A 16,756-nucleotide genomic window follows, 5' to 3' on the forward strand; every position below is an offset into this window, starting at 1 on the left:
TATTAATTCAAATAATTTCGAACAGAAAAATATCAATTTAAAAAAGAACTTTAATGTTTTTAAAAAAATAAGACGAAAAATACTCTTAAGAAAATGATATTTTTTAATCACATTATATATATTTCTGTGAAAGGAATTCTCTGTATATATATTTATAAATATATTTCATTGAAAAGATTTCAATGACTCCAAATCTTTGATAAAAATTATTTTCTACTTCATGATAAATACTCAAATAAAAGCATATTTTTAAAAATCAGCTTTATTATTATTTCTTCCCCTCCCCCCTTTAATGCATACCATAATCATATATAAATACTGTGAATTCTTTGATGAGTCTTGTTTCTCTAATTCATTTTAAATCATGCCTTCTCGCACGGAATCAAAATTCAATTATAATCGACCATTTCGTAATTTCTGAAAATATCAAAACAGTATTTTTATCACGGAAAATAAATCATTTCAGAACTCAAGAACACCAGCAATCGAGTGAAATTATATTGAGTTGGCAAGTAAGTGATTGCGGAATTCAATAAGAAGGAAAATGAAAATTTTTATTTAAAAATACAATTTTATTAAATGAGATACTGCCCATTTTTGTCAATGATTTTCTGCCATCTTTCAAGCAGGGTCATTATTCTATGTTTATAAACCTCCTGATTTTCGCCAGAGAAAAAAGAATTTTAAATGATATTTTCATCATCAAGCCATCAAAAATTTTACCACTTGCAGAGTTCTACGTAGAACGAAATAAATGAAAATTTGAAAGCGTGAGATCAAAGCTATATGGTGAATGTAACGACATATACCAATTCCAATAATTCTTGGCGAGTGATAGCGAAAGATGTGTGGGGCCTTACATTATCATGTTGTCTCTTACAATTTGCCAATTCTAGTCGCTTTTTTTTTTTAACTGCATTGCTCAGTTTGGCGACTTGTTAAACGTAGACGTTTGAATTAACTTTTAGGTTCTTAATGATAAAAATTCAGAGTGAAGAATTCCTATTATAATCCTACTGAACTGACAGCATTTTCTTTTTTTTTTTATGATGATGATGAATTTTAGCTTTTGATATTGTTTAGGCTGATTACACGATCTTTTTCGATTAACTTTGTTATAAACTATCCACTTTGGGTTTTCCAGCAATCATTTGTTTCAAAATTGAATCAATTTCACTGCGTTTGCAAAGCGATAGGAGTGAGTTAATGCTCGGAGTCAAAAAAAAAAATACCTCCTTTAAAGTCTCCCTATACTCCGGACGGACCCATAAATCGAATTTCTTAACAAAGGCAAGCTGCTTTAATTTTTTAAAAATACATTATGTATGGATATATCGAATTTCTCTACAATCTTGCGTGTTGTGCTACGGCGATCCGAATCGATAATGGAACTCATATGCTCTCATCAACTTCATCTGAACTGGACCATCAGATCATTGTGTATTTTTGAGTGAAAAAAAATCACCAGAACGAAATTTAGCAAACAAATTTTGACACTGCCTTCAATACACAGTATATAACTTTCCATATGGTTGCGACGCGTTCCTTCCTTTCCGGAAATACAGCAACATATATATGTTTAGTTTAGTTATATTCACGACCCGTTTTAAAGCAACTCTAGGACTATTTTGGGACGAACCTCGTGATTTTGAACAGCGGCCAGATCACGAGGACAACATCTGAGCTGGCACCCCCTCTCCAAACTTCCACACCATACCAGCGGGAGAACGTTTGGTCCCAACGGATTTAGCGTGCACCAGACCCGCTTACACGACGGTTCTTCGGTGGAATTATTCTCAAACCTGAAACCCTCCAGTTTCGAAGCTGAGACCTTACCACCAGGCCACCGCGGCCCAATAATATATGTATGAAATGTGTGTCTGGTTCTTCCATTTTTAAACTGGAATAAAAACAAGACTAAATAACTAATTGATAGAATCGTCTGATTAACTAAAGGTGCAAGTTCAAACTACAACAGAACAATATAAATTTGGTGATTTCAACACGCTGAAAAAACAAAAAAATGCGCAAAAACATTCTATCAACAAAATCGGCAATGATTTATTTGCTCAGCCAATAATACAAATTCCCATCCTCATAAAAATGAAATACGCCACCAATATATCAGAGACATCTATAAAGACACCGGCAACGTCGTGATGTTTCGGAGTTGCGTGTCACGAGCACCTCCACGTCACAATTTGAAATAGCAATTATAATTCGTAAATTTAGGGAAGGATTAAAATGAATTGAAACTAGTTCAGACGAGCGAAACAAGCTTTAACGTCATGAAATTAATTATGATATAATATAAAGAAACATAATATTTTGGTTATTTATGAGAGGGAATAGACAACTTAAATGGAATTACGTGGCACGTGCCTTTTACTATAGGGATTGATTTAATTAACTATTTTTTTAAAAATCCAGAAAATTTTACGCATGTAGCTGCTATCTTAGGCCGCAACAGAAATAACGAACGCGGGAAAAAAAAAATCATCTTATTACTTACTGGGAATACTAACAGCCAAACGTAAACACATCGTTGTATGAACTTTTCAGACTGTTTCAGTGAACACTTTCACAGTTGCATTTGATTTAATTCTTCGCTAACTGCTAAACTACAGAAATGTTATTAGAAATACTCTGAAAATGGCTGGCATTCCTTCCATTCAGTCAGAGGAAACAAGATATAAAAGAAATTAAGAAATGATGCCAATAGAAAGTTTATGAAGTGTCAAAATAGACTTAACCATCACCAGATGGATAATTACAATGACTAGAACTTTTCTATAGTAATCTTTTAAAAAGTCCATACTCTAGACAAACAAGGTGGCCGCCGCCCATGGTGGTTAGTTATTAGAAAAACACAACTCCCAACAGTCTTACAGACATGAAAGAAGTTAAATAAAAAAAATATTAAAATGGAATGGATGCACGCCTGAAAAACAATTATCTCACTTCCAGGTAAGTAATACTATCACGTAACTGTTTCACATGTGAATGCCCACTACCAACCAATTATTTTAAAAATAATACACTGCTTTCAGATTTAAACATTTTTAAATTTTCTCCATTACTAATAAACTATATTTAGATGCACGAAAGACTTTTTTTTCAATCGAACATTGCTGGCACACATAATATTTGTTATCGCATAGATAAGCGTAATAGATTTGTTACTTGAAAAAGTTTCTGCCTATCATCAATCGGATAATTATAAACAAAAGATAGCGCTACTTTTCTGTAGTTTAAAGACTCTTTTATCCATAACAGTCCGCAGAACAAATTTAAATCAAGGAGGGAAATAATAAACTGCTTTAAATAAACTGATATCTTCAAAATTTCGAGATAAATTATTCATTATTTAAGTAATATTGATTATTTATTAAGAATAGATTAGTAGTAAGATATCGCATTATTTAGTAAGAATTTTAGCTGCGATTTCTGGCAGATGCAAAAAATCAAATTTCCAACGATGACTTCTCTTTTAATTGCAGCTTATTCTCTCGTAACTAAATTTCCAAACTTTCAGATAGTACACATAAGTCACATGATAATCGTTTCATACACATTCAAACACTTTTTTTTTTCAATTCTTGTGTTATTTTTATGATTTTGCATACATACACAAAATCCCACAAGTGTTTCATTAAATGATTACAACTGTACAAGAAAAGCCTCGACATCCAAATACAAAAAGAAAAAAAAATCACTTTCAGATAAAGTATTTTTTATTTTTGAATATTATTATTAAAATGAATCGTAATATTTTTAACACCATGAAAGCCGTGGGAGCCACCGGTCCCTATAAATTACCATACCAATCTAATGTAAAAAATTCAGTGCAGCAGTCAGCCTTCAATAAAAAAAGAGGAGCAGGGGGGGGGGTCAATTTCCTTCAATCGGCACTTGAATATAATCAATACCACCATTAATACCACTGGTTGCTCGGAATGAAAATCTTGTTTGTGCTGATATCATCATCCAATTTCGGGTTTGCAGCTTTATTTTTAAATTAAAATGAGAATATCAGTTACACCAAAAAAATTTGAAACTTCACAGATTTTGAAAAATTACAAACATTGCCGAATAATTTTCAAAAGTTGCAGAATTTTTTTTTTTTTCCATGACAGAATAAAAAATGATATTAAATGGCGAATAGTAACTCGAAGGAAAATAAATAAGGATTTAAAATATATATAAAACTTTCATTCAATGCAAATGGCAGCATTGAAGAAAACACATTTTTCTAAGCATGAAATCAACTTTAAACTAGTAAAAATATAAATTGCTAGAAAAATATCAAGTGGTTCATTTCTATCTACTAAAAAAAATCTATAATAAAACCTTTTTTATGTCTCAAAGAATTTATGAACAAAGTTTATTAGCTTTATGGCAAAGCTTTATTAGTTTATTAGTTCTATGGCAAATACACTTTTCACTATTATTTCTATAAATAAACATAGAAAAATTCTAAAAAAATCAATTTTTAAGGCATTTAGAAGATTTCTCAAGTAAGCGAACGATTCATGATCGGAAAAATAAATGGCATTTTTGTGCATGTTCCTTTGAATTGCCATAGCGCACTAGTAAAATTCCATTAATTAGCTTTCGGCTTCCATTTAATGTAGTAGAAATACGACATTTTAAAGCAAATAAGAGGAGATAGTCCCCAAAGTAAATGTGTTAACTCTAAATGGCGTATCTATTTATATGCTTTGGCAAGAAAAAATCAGAACTCACACACCCTAGTTCTAGGAAAAAAGTGCACGTGTTGAACACAAATGTTAACAGAAGGCCACCCAACCAATTCTTAAAAAAAAAAAAAAACAATAAAAAAATCAACGTACAAAAAAAGTAATTGTAACAACTTACATTTAGCGACCCTTTTCGAGTTCATTGCATTTGAGGAGCGATTAGTTGATGACGTTGATTCAAAAATCTAGCAGCGCAAAGAAAGCGGGCACACCACATCCTCTCGCCACAAGACAGGAAGGAAGTGAGCTAAACGAAATCGCTTTGCTTGTGAGGCTTTCTTTTCGCGATACCTTTTTTAATAAACCGAGATAATAATTCTTATTTTAGAGGCACTCCTACATGTCCGATTTTTTCGAGGTTGCTCAATTCAGTAAACTAAGCAGGGGCATATTATGCACAGAACACGAGAGAGAGAGAGAGAAAAAAGAATCAAAATTATCTTATTGATTCAAAGAACACTTCCCTCTAGAATGAACTTCTGCAGTTTTAGTAACTGCGACATACAGAATATTTTCGATTACAAATAATGTTTATACATTTAAAGAACGTGTGTGTGTGTGTGTGTGTGTGTGTGTGTGTGTTTACATTCAAAATAGCTTTCCCATTTTGGAGGCTTCTACAGCAAAAACGAATGAACAAAATGAAACCAAATTTCATATAAAAGGTATGATAAGATGAATTCTACAAAAAAAAAAGAAAAAAAAATAGTATTAAAAGTTGCCGATAGGGGAAATATTGGCGCAGCTGTCACGGACGATTGAGGAAATTCGCATATCGAGATGAATTATATAAATTCTTGATGCGAGCATGACAGTAGTGCCATGCATTCTTTATAGAAAGAGAAGAGCAAACGACCTGTTAGCAGCTTGTTTTTGATTATTGATGTGTTCTTGACTGTTGGTATGTGCTCAATATGGACCCTACCTTACCTCAGCATGCTTTACTGGTAAAACTGTTCTACACTAGACAGTGTCATGCCACGGCTGCTCTTAATCAAACCTGCATGTCTTGAAACAGACAAAAGACGGCTGTTATAAATGTCGAAACAGACAATTAGCGTGCAGCAGTGGAGAACGTCTTACACCGTATGCAATATGTTGTAAACCGGGAAAGTCAGAATATTGAAAATGTTGCACGGCGTCCATGGAGCCCTAATGTGGATGCATAAAAGGTTATTTTCTGTGAGTTTTATGAATTCATTCATAATTGTACTCCCACAGCGCCAGTATTTCCCGTACCGGCGACTTTTGGAACTAATTTTTTTTTCTGAGGAATTCATTTTTCCATGCGTACCACAGTCTGTATATGAAATGTGATTCCATTTCGTTCATTCGTTTTAGCTGCAGATGCCGTCAAACAGAGAAAGTTATTTTATGGCCACCCTATATAATAAATCAATAATTTTCTGATGTGTTTATACTCGATTGTTTTTCCACGGATATCTTATTATACCTCGAATTCCAAGAAAATATATTGTACACAAGCGGAAATTAACGGCACCGCTCTTTGAATCAGACTAGTTACTGCAAGAAATTCGAAATAACCACTTTTAAAGATCACTCATCGGTTCTAATATTTCATTCATACCCTTTAATAATATTGTTACAAACCTGTAAAGTTGCTTCCCAGCAAGGTTAATTCTATCACCGGAAAGACTGATTTACAATCATCTGCATCGGATGCTGCTCGGGTGCCGAGCCAGTGATCCCAGAGCTTGGCGATAAAATAGATAAGGCTAGAAACTTCAAGAATTTTAACGATCCGTCCATAAAAAACCGAGAACTATAAAAGGACGGCAGTCTCAAGCTGCAAGGTGTCGGAGTCATAGACAAGTAACGAGTTTTCGAGAGGATAGCGAAGCAACGGCGGAGAGCCAGCGTTGTGTGAAGCGCAAGCTAGTGTTGAGCCGAGCTGTTCCCTTGTCCATTGTGTAAGCATCAGCAACTTGTGTGTGGTGTAGTAGTGAGTCGGCAGTTGGATACAACTAACGCGAAGAGACAGAGGAATGTTTCAGAGGTGTGGGGAAACGGTAGAGCAAAGCTCCGAGGAATTCTGCTGAATTCTGTCTCTCCGCTTTGTATGCTGTGATCGATTACTACTTGTGGGCTACTGTTTTCTGAAGTGCGCTGTCCTATGTTTGTCTCGGCTGTATATATTTGTCATCTGTGTATACGTCGTCCTTGTGTTAGTGTCTTCGTGTTAAATAAAGGTCGTTGTTGTTTTCTATTGGGGCCTGCTGATTGTTTTCACACCATACACTCACTACAAGCGAACCCGGTGATCCGTAACAATATCTTAACAATATGATTAATGCTATGCTAAATATGAAGTCAAGTAAATCGATGATTTTATGCTTCAAAAACTCTAATATTTTTCATCAATTTCAATAGCAAGCAAGGACATTTTTCGAGTGATATTATGTAGCAAATAATTATTTTTAATACTTAAAATAATTTATAAGTTGTCCAATAGTTTCTTTTCCAGCTAGCTGTTACATAAAAAAACTGTTCCGGAAATGTTGTAACACAGCTACATCAAAACTGACTTTTGTGCCCAAAACAATCCATAACATCTGGATAGTAAGAGTAAAATTCATTTATGAGGAAATCATTAGAAAAGAATTGCGAGAGAATAAGCAACTTATTCAAATTTCAAATCATATAGCGTTCTTCAGATATGTACTTTTATCGCTAAACTTGACTTTATGCTTTAAAAAAAAAAAAAATTAAAGTCCTTCAAAAAGAAATTAAAGTTGGTGCTTAAATTCGGACAGTCTAGACACTCACATATCGAGAGAATAAAGAAAAATAAGGACGATATTCGCTTTCACGAATCCAGAACATGCAGCAACATTCGATAATAAGTACTGTCAGCTGACTAATACGGACACGCATGCGCCGAGAGTCCTTATTTTGCCAAAACAGGAAATGCGACAGAAAGAAAATGCGTCTAATGGGATATAAAACACGGTTGAGACTTAAAGAATTCCGGGAAATTTTATTGCGCATCATCCCTTTACGGAATTAAATCATCCAAAAGTATCTCGGGATCCTCAAAGGACAGTACATTCTTCGTTCATCATCAATTGACATTTCATTGTAAACAAACACATGAGCTTTGCATTCTCTTAAGTCATACTAATTACGAACTCCGGTTTTTCTCACGTTTGTATGTTGCAACTAAATTCCAACGACCACACCCAATTTGGATAACTGATGGAAAAAATGATTACTTCTAAAAAGATGGGAGGGGGAGATGAAATTTCCTTAAAATATATTAATTTAATGACAACAAAGGCATTTTGTGTACTTGCACGTTATATTAAAATACCACTGCTTGAAACTAGCAGTCGAAGTCAGTTTGTTTTTATTATTATTATTATTTTGGAAAGAATTTCTTTGCAGGTTCCCCTCTCCTCAATGCGAACTGGATAATTGAGATTCTATTAATTTCAGGCATTCAGTTTAATACTTTAAAAGACAATTTTTAACAAAATGTGGTTTATCGATGAATAATGCAAATCTACAAGGATTTTCAAAATATGAATGACATAAATTTACTGATTTTTAATACATTATTTTATGTTTGCCAAAGAGAATCATAAAATAGAGAAAAGTTACCCATAAGTCTTAATAAATAATAGAAATTTGCATTTCTGATAGCAAATCCCAGTATGCATTCCAGTTAATAATAAGTCATGAATCTGTTCCTATTCAATTGAAATCTCTTCATATCTTCTATTATCTGAATTCTTGTCTCAATTCTTCAGAACCAAATGAAAGGAGAAAAGATAATTCAAAGGCTTTGTATACTGTTTATGCTTTCAGTTTTTAGAAATCCATTTTAGTTGTAGATAAATCAAAAATATATTTGAATTTAAAGTGAATTGTTCTGTAGAATGCAGAATTAAATCATCAAAAATTCTCTAATATTACAAAAAATTGTGTTTCTTGTAATGTATAAATCAAGTTTTACATTCTTCATGTTTTAAATAAACAAGCATACAAATAATATCAACATAATAAAAATAACTTCCTATATTTACTTTCCAGTATTTTATTTTTAATATGTAATTGAAGCATTTTACATTTAAATTCTTGAGGATTTAAAGGTAACTAAATTTATAATAACAAGTGATATAATAGTTTTTATTATTATTATTTACTGATTTGATTCAGAATGATCTCATGTAATATAAGCATTTCTGGACACTGAGAAGGATTTTTTTTTTTTTTTTTTCAGATCAAATGTATAATTTACAGAAAATCTATATTCTTAGATTTATTATATATTATTTTAAATTACTATGGCTTTGATAGTTAGATTATGTATAGATCATTAATCTTGGTAAATAAATGTTTTCCAGTCACAATTTTTTTGTAGTAACATTCTTTTATATATCAATTCTAGATGTGGTAAAATCATGTATAATTTTCTTTTAACATATGGAGATTCTATGAAAATAATTACAGCATCTCACTAACAACACCCAACTTATAAGAAATATACAATCAATGATGCCCATGCAAAAATGAACAATCTTGAATAAGAATAAAGCTGGCATGATACAACAAGGTCATTCAAAGCCATTAGTAAAAAAATGACTACAAGCTTCGAAAACTGCATTTTGTACATATATCCAGGACAGTTGTGCATAAATCAAGTACTATATAATTTTGACTGTAAATATTGTTTCCACTAATACTGTTTGCTACCAAAAAATTGGACTGCATATTGAGCTTGTTTGAAAAAATAAAAATGCCTAATGTTACCTATTTTGCTGCATCTGTTTCATTGAAAGGCATACTGTTATTAGATGTACAATAAACTTCTCCCGATATGCACAACTATCAACTGGAGAAATCGCAAATTTCAGATATATTTCTCAATATTATTCTCATACAGAATATTATTGCTAGGATTACAATATCAAATAAGTAATTGAGAATCCTAACAGATAATCAGTCTATTATCAATTCTCAATTATTTTTAATTACAACATAAACGGCATTTTAGCAACTTACAGTAAAATTATAATTAAATTAATCCTAATTATGTCATCTTATAATGCAGCACTAATAAAAGCTTTAATATCTTACTTCATAAATAAAATAAATCATATGAAGAATTTTCGTGTTTTTATTCTCAATTCATAAGAAAAATACAAATCTAGTAATATATTATTAGATTTAATATATTACTAGATTTGTATTATTAAGCATGCAACTAATTTGTTAAATCCACCAATTTGTTAGGAAATATTACAAAATAACTCTTCATGATTTAAAAGTATTAGGACTCTTTTTACGGCAAAAGTAATAAAACTGATTCAATAACAATACTATGCAATAAAAGTATTACTAAAAATAAAAATGATATAAATATGTAAAATTTAAAAATATCTTTAAACAACGGAGGTAAAACTTACCATTCAATTTCCTACTAGAAGGATAAGCAGGAAGTTCTGCAAAAGAATGCAGAAAGGTGAAGAAATTAGTCAAAAGTACAAAGAGAAAAACTATGAAAGGTTTTAAAGTTAAGATAGCAATTTATAAATGTTTTGGTTAATTGAATTTCCAGTACATCTCTTATGAAAATTAGTATAATGTGTTATTTCTAAGTTCATAAAAATTAGTAAATATTGTTAAATTATAAATTATTACACATATTAAAACAGAGATTAGAATATAAGAGAGGAAACTCTTAAAAATAAAGAGTATGTTAAAAAACATAAAATTATACTCAAATAAATTCTATTAATAAAAATAATAGACTAAAAACATGAATTGTTGAAAAGTCTTAACAACAGTGTTTATAAAATTTTTGTCATGACTGTAGGTGTTTTCAAAGATATCTGAATAAGATATAAACACATTTAAGTAGAAATGCATTAGTTCAATTGGGATTTATTATCTTTTTTTTAAAAAAAAATTATTAATACATTTATTTAAAATTTAAACAAAAGTTTAATTTTGCAGGAAGCAATGAATTGTTCGTCAACTAAAGCCAGAACCAGTAATCTGTACCAGAGGATCCTAGAACAATGCAATATAGTACCTAAAGTTGTCCCCTCCCCATCTGCAGCATTTATCAGTAGCTAAGAGAAGATCAATGGTCCTCAAGGCACATTCCTTTGCTACAATGGGATTCCTAAGATTGGTACATCTAACCTTCATTGCCACCTGCTGCTACATTATGAACATAACATAGATTTATGTTTCAGGAACAAGAAGTAATTCTTATTCCTATTACTAACTGAACTCTAATTCAACGTACAAGATGTACTTATATTTTTTTCAAAAAAAGGTAATAAACATTAAACGAATATAAAATATTAGCTATGGTGTTCTTCTCAAAAATAATAGTTTAACATATATACAATCTCTGGTCAAATTATTAAATATATTCTTTTTTTACAATATACTATTAATCAAAATTAATGGATGTCATATTATATATATATATATATATATATTAAATTTGATTATATTCATAAAACCACCATTTCAGTAATAGGAATGTATTGATTAGTTTAGCTAGTAATGATAGATGGTTTAATTGATAATTCTTCAAAGCTATATACAAAGGAATACATACTCCTAAAAAATGTTCACCTATCTGCTAATAGTGAATGATTATATTTTTTTTACTATATCATCATTAGGGCATATATTGACAATCAATAGCTAAGCACTTAGATGAAAAACTCTCCAGTTATCCATACAATCACACCATTATAATACATTCTTAGAAGAGAACAAAGAAATTCTCAATAAATGATTAAATGTATTGTTTCTTAATTTTCTTCAATATAGAAATAGTTAAAAATTTAATAAAAGTATAGGCTGATTTGAAAAATGGCTTTGTTCAAAGCATATTGATGTTTACACCAAAGGTGAAGGGAGCCTGAATAAATTTTTAATTTATCTCTCACTCTCTTTTTTCACAGAAACAAAGCTTTCATAATCAATAAAGTTAGTTTTATTTAACATATTATTTCTTCAAGTATAATATTTGACAGCAAATATTTCAAAGATCAGGTTTCTTATAATGACATAAGCTAAATGAGTTTCAGATGAAAAAATACTAATAAAAAATTTTCATAAACTGAAGTTCAACACCATATTTATTGTTGCTCAAATAAATAAAAAAATAGCACTCAAATTTTACTTAAATTCAGTATATTAGTTTTTAACTCAGAATAAAAAGTAAAAATTTTAAATCAATGTTTAATGCTCATTTGTTATGCACTGCAATATTTAGGAAACTATTATTAAATAATTATTATAAATCCAATGTAACTATAACTCCATTAATATAGTACTTTTCATACAATTAATTTAAAAATTACTGTGATATCATGCTCTAATTAAATTGTTATTACAATTCTTAAATAAAAAGAATTATAAATAAATAATTAAAATAAATTTTCGCATTATCAACAGCCGATTATACTTTAACAAAAATATATTCTGAAATGTCTATACATTTTAAAAGCCTCGTCTTCAAATGGTTTTCTGCTTTCTTCCCACCCCACCCCACCCTACTTAAAAACTAAGAATTAACAGCAAAACTATTTTATGACAATTATTTTATAAATTGTAATTACCTCAAATATTCTTTTAATTAAATTTCAGTATCTGATATAGAATCACTAATTTTATTATTATTCCATTTATTAAATTTTCTAAAAAGAATGTAGATAAAATAAATCCTTTTGAAAAAATGAAATCTGTTTTCAGTTTTGTAGCATCTATCAAAATTTTTTAAAAGCATAAAAAATAATCCCATCATTTGAATTTAGAAAAAAAATATACAATTCTTGAAATATTGTTCCCTCTCCACCCCACCCCCATACACACACACATACAGGATTACAACATTTGTATGAAATGGGACATTTTCTGTCCCATCTCATTGAAAGGAATGTTTTAAAAAACATAAAATTTATTTTAAGCACTCTATGAAAAATGACAGAAAAATCATATTGAGGCACAGAAACTGAGATTTAATTTGTTCTAAGATGGTGAAAGGAGCAAAGGAAGTATTTCGATCATTTATGAAAGTTAAACAGAACTACAACAAAGTCAGCTTTTGAAAAAAAAAAAATCAATTTTCTTATGAATTTAGTGCTTTGAATTTCTTAATATAAAATACTATCCATAATTTAAATTTGTTATGACTCATAATAAAATATTTTTTTATTTATAATAAAAAATAAGACCTGAAAAAATCGTTATTTTCTCATTGATTTTGGCTGTAAAATACATCTGCATATGTGTCCATTGTTTGTTTCAAGTAGCATCATACATCACTTATCAAAACTACCAATTTATTTATAAGAGATATATGTTGCTATTTTCAACAGAAAATTTGTTATTTTCTTTTTCTGTATTCAGTTTCAAACCTATGACACACGATTTTGCTTAGTTAGAATAACTAGATAAATTGAAATTGCTAAGACAAGTAATACTCAACAATAATAAAAAGTAATGCCTATGACAACAAATGGGGCAATGCACAAAAATAATAAGGTCACAAAATTTCTTAAAGACTTTTCTTTTCCCTTCAATTTTTTTCAATACTGTTTGTAAGCACAGAGCTTTGACTAAAAGAAAAATGCTCTGGATTTTTTTTTTTTTTTATATTTCCTTCTAATTATTAATAATTATTCCATTTTCAAACTGTCAGGTCTCAGAAGAATTATGGAAATGGGATCACAAGTGGGAAAAATATAAGTCTTACTCTAGCACTTAGAGTGAAATAATTTTTTGAGGGGTATCTACAAATTCAGAAGAAAAAAAATTGACTTTGATTATATAAGGAATGTTGTAAATTTCAAGTAAAATTAGATTTTAAAAAAAATGACTGAAAGCATAAAATCTAAATAATCTTCTACTTTCCAAATAAAATTTATATAATTTATTTTTTTATAAGGAGAATAATCTTCTCCTTATAAAAGGTTTATTAGGTTTTCACTCTCATCTCATTCAACTGCCTTGTGTCAGCTCTAATAATTCACTATTTAATTTTTTTGACTTATTAACCTATTATTGACATATTATTTATGGACATATTATCATATATTTATTGACATATTATGACAATATTTATGAGTTAATATGGGAAAACAAAAATAGGAATTCCTTGGCAAATATGAATGATAGCTAATGAAAAAAGCCGATCTCCTTATCACTCCGAAAGATTAGGAGATCTGCTGTGGAAATGATTTTCCGTTTCTTCATCAAAATCCCAGAAGTAAAATATTTTCAACTGTATATGGGTGTAATAATATAATCAACTGAACCTTCACCACAATACGCTTAGAAAAGAAGAGACAAGTTTAACAAATTCTTAAAATGGCAGGATCATCATGCAGACAAGAACATAAAAAAATAATGATATAATTAGTTAAAATATATCAAAGCCATGCTGCATGATTAATAAACAGAAAAGTAATATATATTTCATTAATCAGAATAATAGCCTGCTCAAATTAAAATTTTTATCATTATTATTAATACTATCCAGAAGATATTCTTGGTAAGAGAAATATGATTATAATAGCATGAAGACTGTAACAATTTAAGATAACATATATTGTTGTATTAAGCAAATAATCATGCCAATAATCAGGGACCAATAAAAAGCCATAATAATTAATAAAATGTTGCTAATGAATTACAATATATTTTGAATAATTCATAAACAATACAAGAATCATCGACCACCAAGCCATAAAGAATGAAAAAGAAATTCAAAGTAAAAATTATAGTATTAATTTTAACTGAAAATTACTGCTACTTTCAGTAAGCAATTATTTTTTAATTTCCTAAAATTGAGTAAAAAAATTGGTGAAATAAGAGCTTTGTGCAGTGATTAAAATAATTATTATTCTTAGCATTACTTATTTTGAATTATGGTCATCTAATAAAAGGATTTAAAATTAAAGTTACGGAACTATTACTATTTTTGAAGGAAAAAAAAACTAAATTCCTAAACTGATATTTGATTTTTAAATCAAATAAAATGTTAAAAGGAGAGAAAAAAAAACTGAAAAGAAATTTTAAGTGATTTTTAAAACATCTAATCATTTTAAAATTATGAAATTCACATATATATAAAATCAATGAAAGGGCAATAAATAAATAAATATATAAAATTTTTAGTTTCAAGTTTATTAATTCAAAACTTATAGTCACATTATGTAAATAGTTCCTTGCAAGTATATTTCAATTACTTTTCAGTTCCATTTATTAATTTCCTATTTTTTTAGTTACATATTGAATTAAATGGTAATCTGCTATATATTTTAGAGCTTTGGTCATCATGAGCGAACTGATTACTATCTCTCTCAACACATATTAGTATTTTTTGTCATCAGAGCAAAATGATAACTTACATTTATTTATTGAACAGCCTGATAATTACCAACATCTCTTGTTTCTCTCTTTTGAATATAAATTCACATTTATCAACATATCAAACATTCAGCAGGTTGCATACAAATATCCATATGAGAAACATACTGATTTCACTTGCTATACACCAAGAGACTGACCTTAGGTCTAACTGTCCAGCATTACAAATGACGCATTGTAGTAATCCAAAGAAGTAAAATCTTATAAGCTAGGGATGTAACTAATTTTTAACTCATTCTCTTTCGAGCAGAACACTAAGCTTTCAAAAATTTGTAAAAATCAACAGAACTTAAAGTAATATTATAAGGTTAATTGGATTTTGTATAGATTTGATTTTAAGTCTAAAATTAATGAATGCATACAACAAGACTAGTAACTTCAAAAAATGAAATAAATCTGAACTAATAAAAAAATCATTCAAAATTTCAAAAAGGAAAGAAAACAAGCATTTTTAATAATTTATGCGTATTGGTCACATTATTATTGTTCTTCTTTTTTTTAAATTCTTGATAGTGCAATAAGCCAAAAATGTAATATAGATTAATTTGATCATATTCTAGTAAGCTGAAACAGCGGTTTATTTACATTAACTTGGAACCAAACTTTATTTTCAAATGCAATTTCTTTTAGAACTTTGCACATAATCACAGTATCACACAATTTTCAAAATGCTTATATAAATTTTGAATCAAAACAGAAACTTACCAGGCTTTTGCATGACTTTTAAATTTTTGTAACCAGCATGGTAAAAAGCCGACAATTGATTAAACTGTAATCCGTTTTTGATAACTTGATTAAATAAACATTTAAAGAAGTGAAACCGTAACTGTCATTAAAGAGGCTAAACAGAAAGCAGATAACATTCAAAAAAATGATTATAAGACAATAAAAAAATCGATGGTGTTAATAAATAAAAAATTCTATTATTATTATTATTATCATATAAACAATAATTTATTTACAATTTTAAGGTTTGGGTAGAATTTCATTTTCAGGTTGAGGTCATTTAGATTTTCGGTTCACTCACCACGTGATGGTAGATACAAAAAAGCAAAAATAGCACTTTGAAGTTTTTGCTATAAAATCATTAAATAAATATAATATCTTTTCAGTGCAATAAAGCAGTCGATATTTACATTTGCGAATTTTATTTTCAACTAGCTGACCCGGCAAACGTTGTTCAGCCTTATAAATTATTTCTATTAAATATTTTGGTTGTAAACGAATATATTGTAAGTGTGTAGGGATGGGATCTATGACAAAGAGGAATGGAGCATAGTAGACGATGATCATCGCAGATAAAAACTAAAAAACACCAACCATTCATTTTCTCGATACAATGTATTTCATTAACGTAACGAACATATACATTGTTTGATCTCTTAAAAGTTAAACGTAAAGTGAAAGAAGTAATATATTTTTTGTCCTAAAGTATAAAAATGAAATAAAGAAAATCAATATTCATTTCGAAGAGCAATTGAGTGTACGATATTTTTTCTCAGTCCGTCTTTAGCTCGATAGTTGGCCCACGCGAGAACATGCCACTTGTGGAAAACATGGTGTGCCCAAATCTA

The 16,756-nt window shown here is 29.4% G+C and overlaps 1 protein-coding gene across 1 annotated transcript in view; it reads right to left on the bottom strand.

The window, feature by feature from the left end:
- The window catches only part of LOC129971182 (septin-7-like), a 100,704-nt gene extending 84,685 nt beyond the window's left edge, over positions 1-16,019 (bottom strand). The window contains exons 1-2 of the mRNA XM_056084720.1: positions 15,888-16,019; positions 10,190-10,225 (exon numbers count right to left, since the gene is read on the bottom strand). Coding sequence (XP_055940695.1) covers positions 10,190-10,192 — 3 coding nt within the window. The 5' untranslated portion in view covers positions 10,193-10,225; positions 15,888-16,019. The remainder of the gene's footprint in view (positions 1-10,189; positions 10,226-15,887) is intronic.
- Between the last annotated feature and the right edge of the window lie 737 nt (positions 16,020-16,756).

The sequence above is a fragment of the Argiope bruennichi genome, chromosome 6 (assembly GCF_947563725.1).
Source record: "Argiope bruennichi chromosome 6, qqArgBrue1.1, whole genome shotgun sequence".
NCBI lineage: Eukaryota > Metazoa > Arthropoda > Arachnida > Araneae > Araneidae > Argiope > Argiope bruennichi.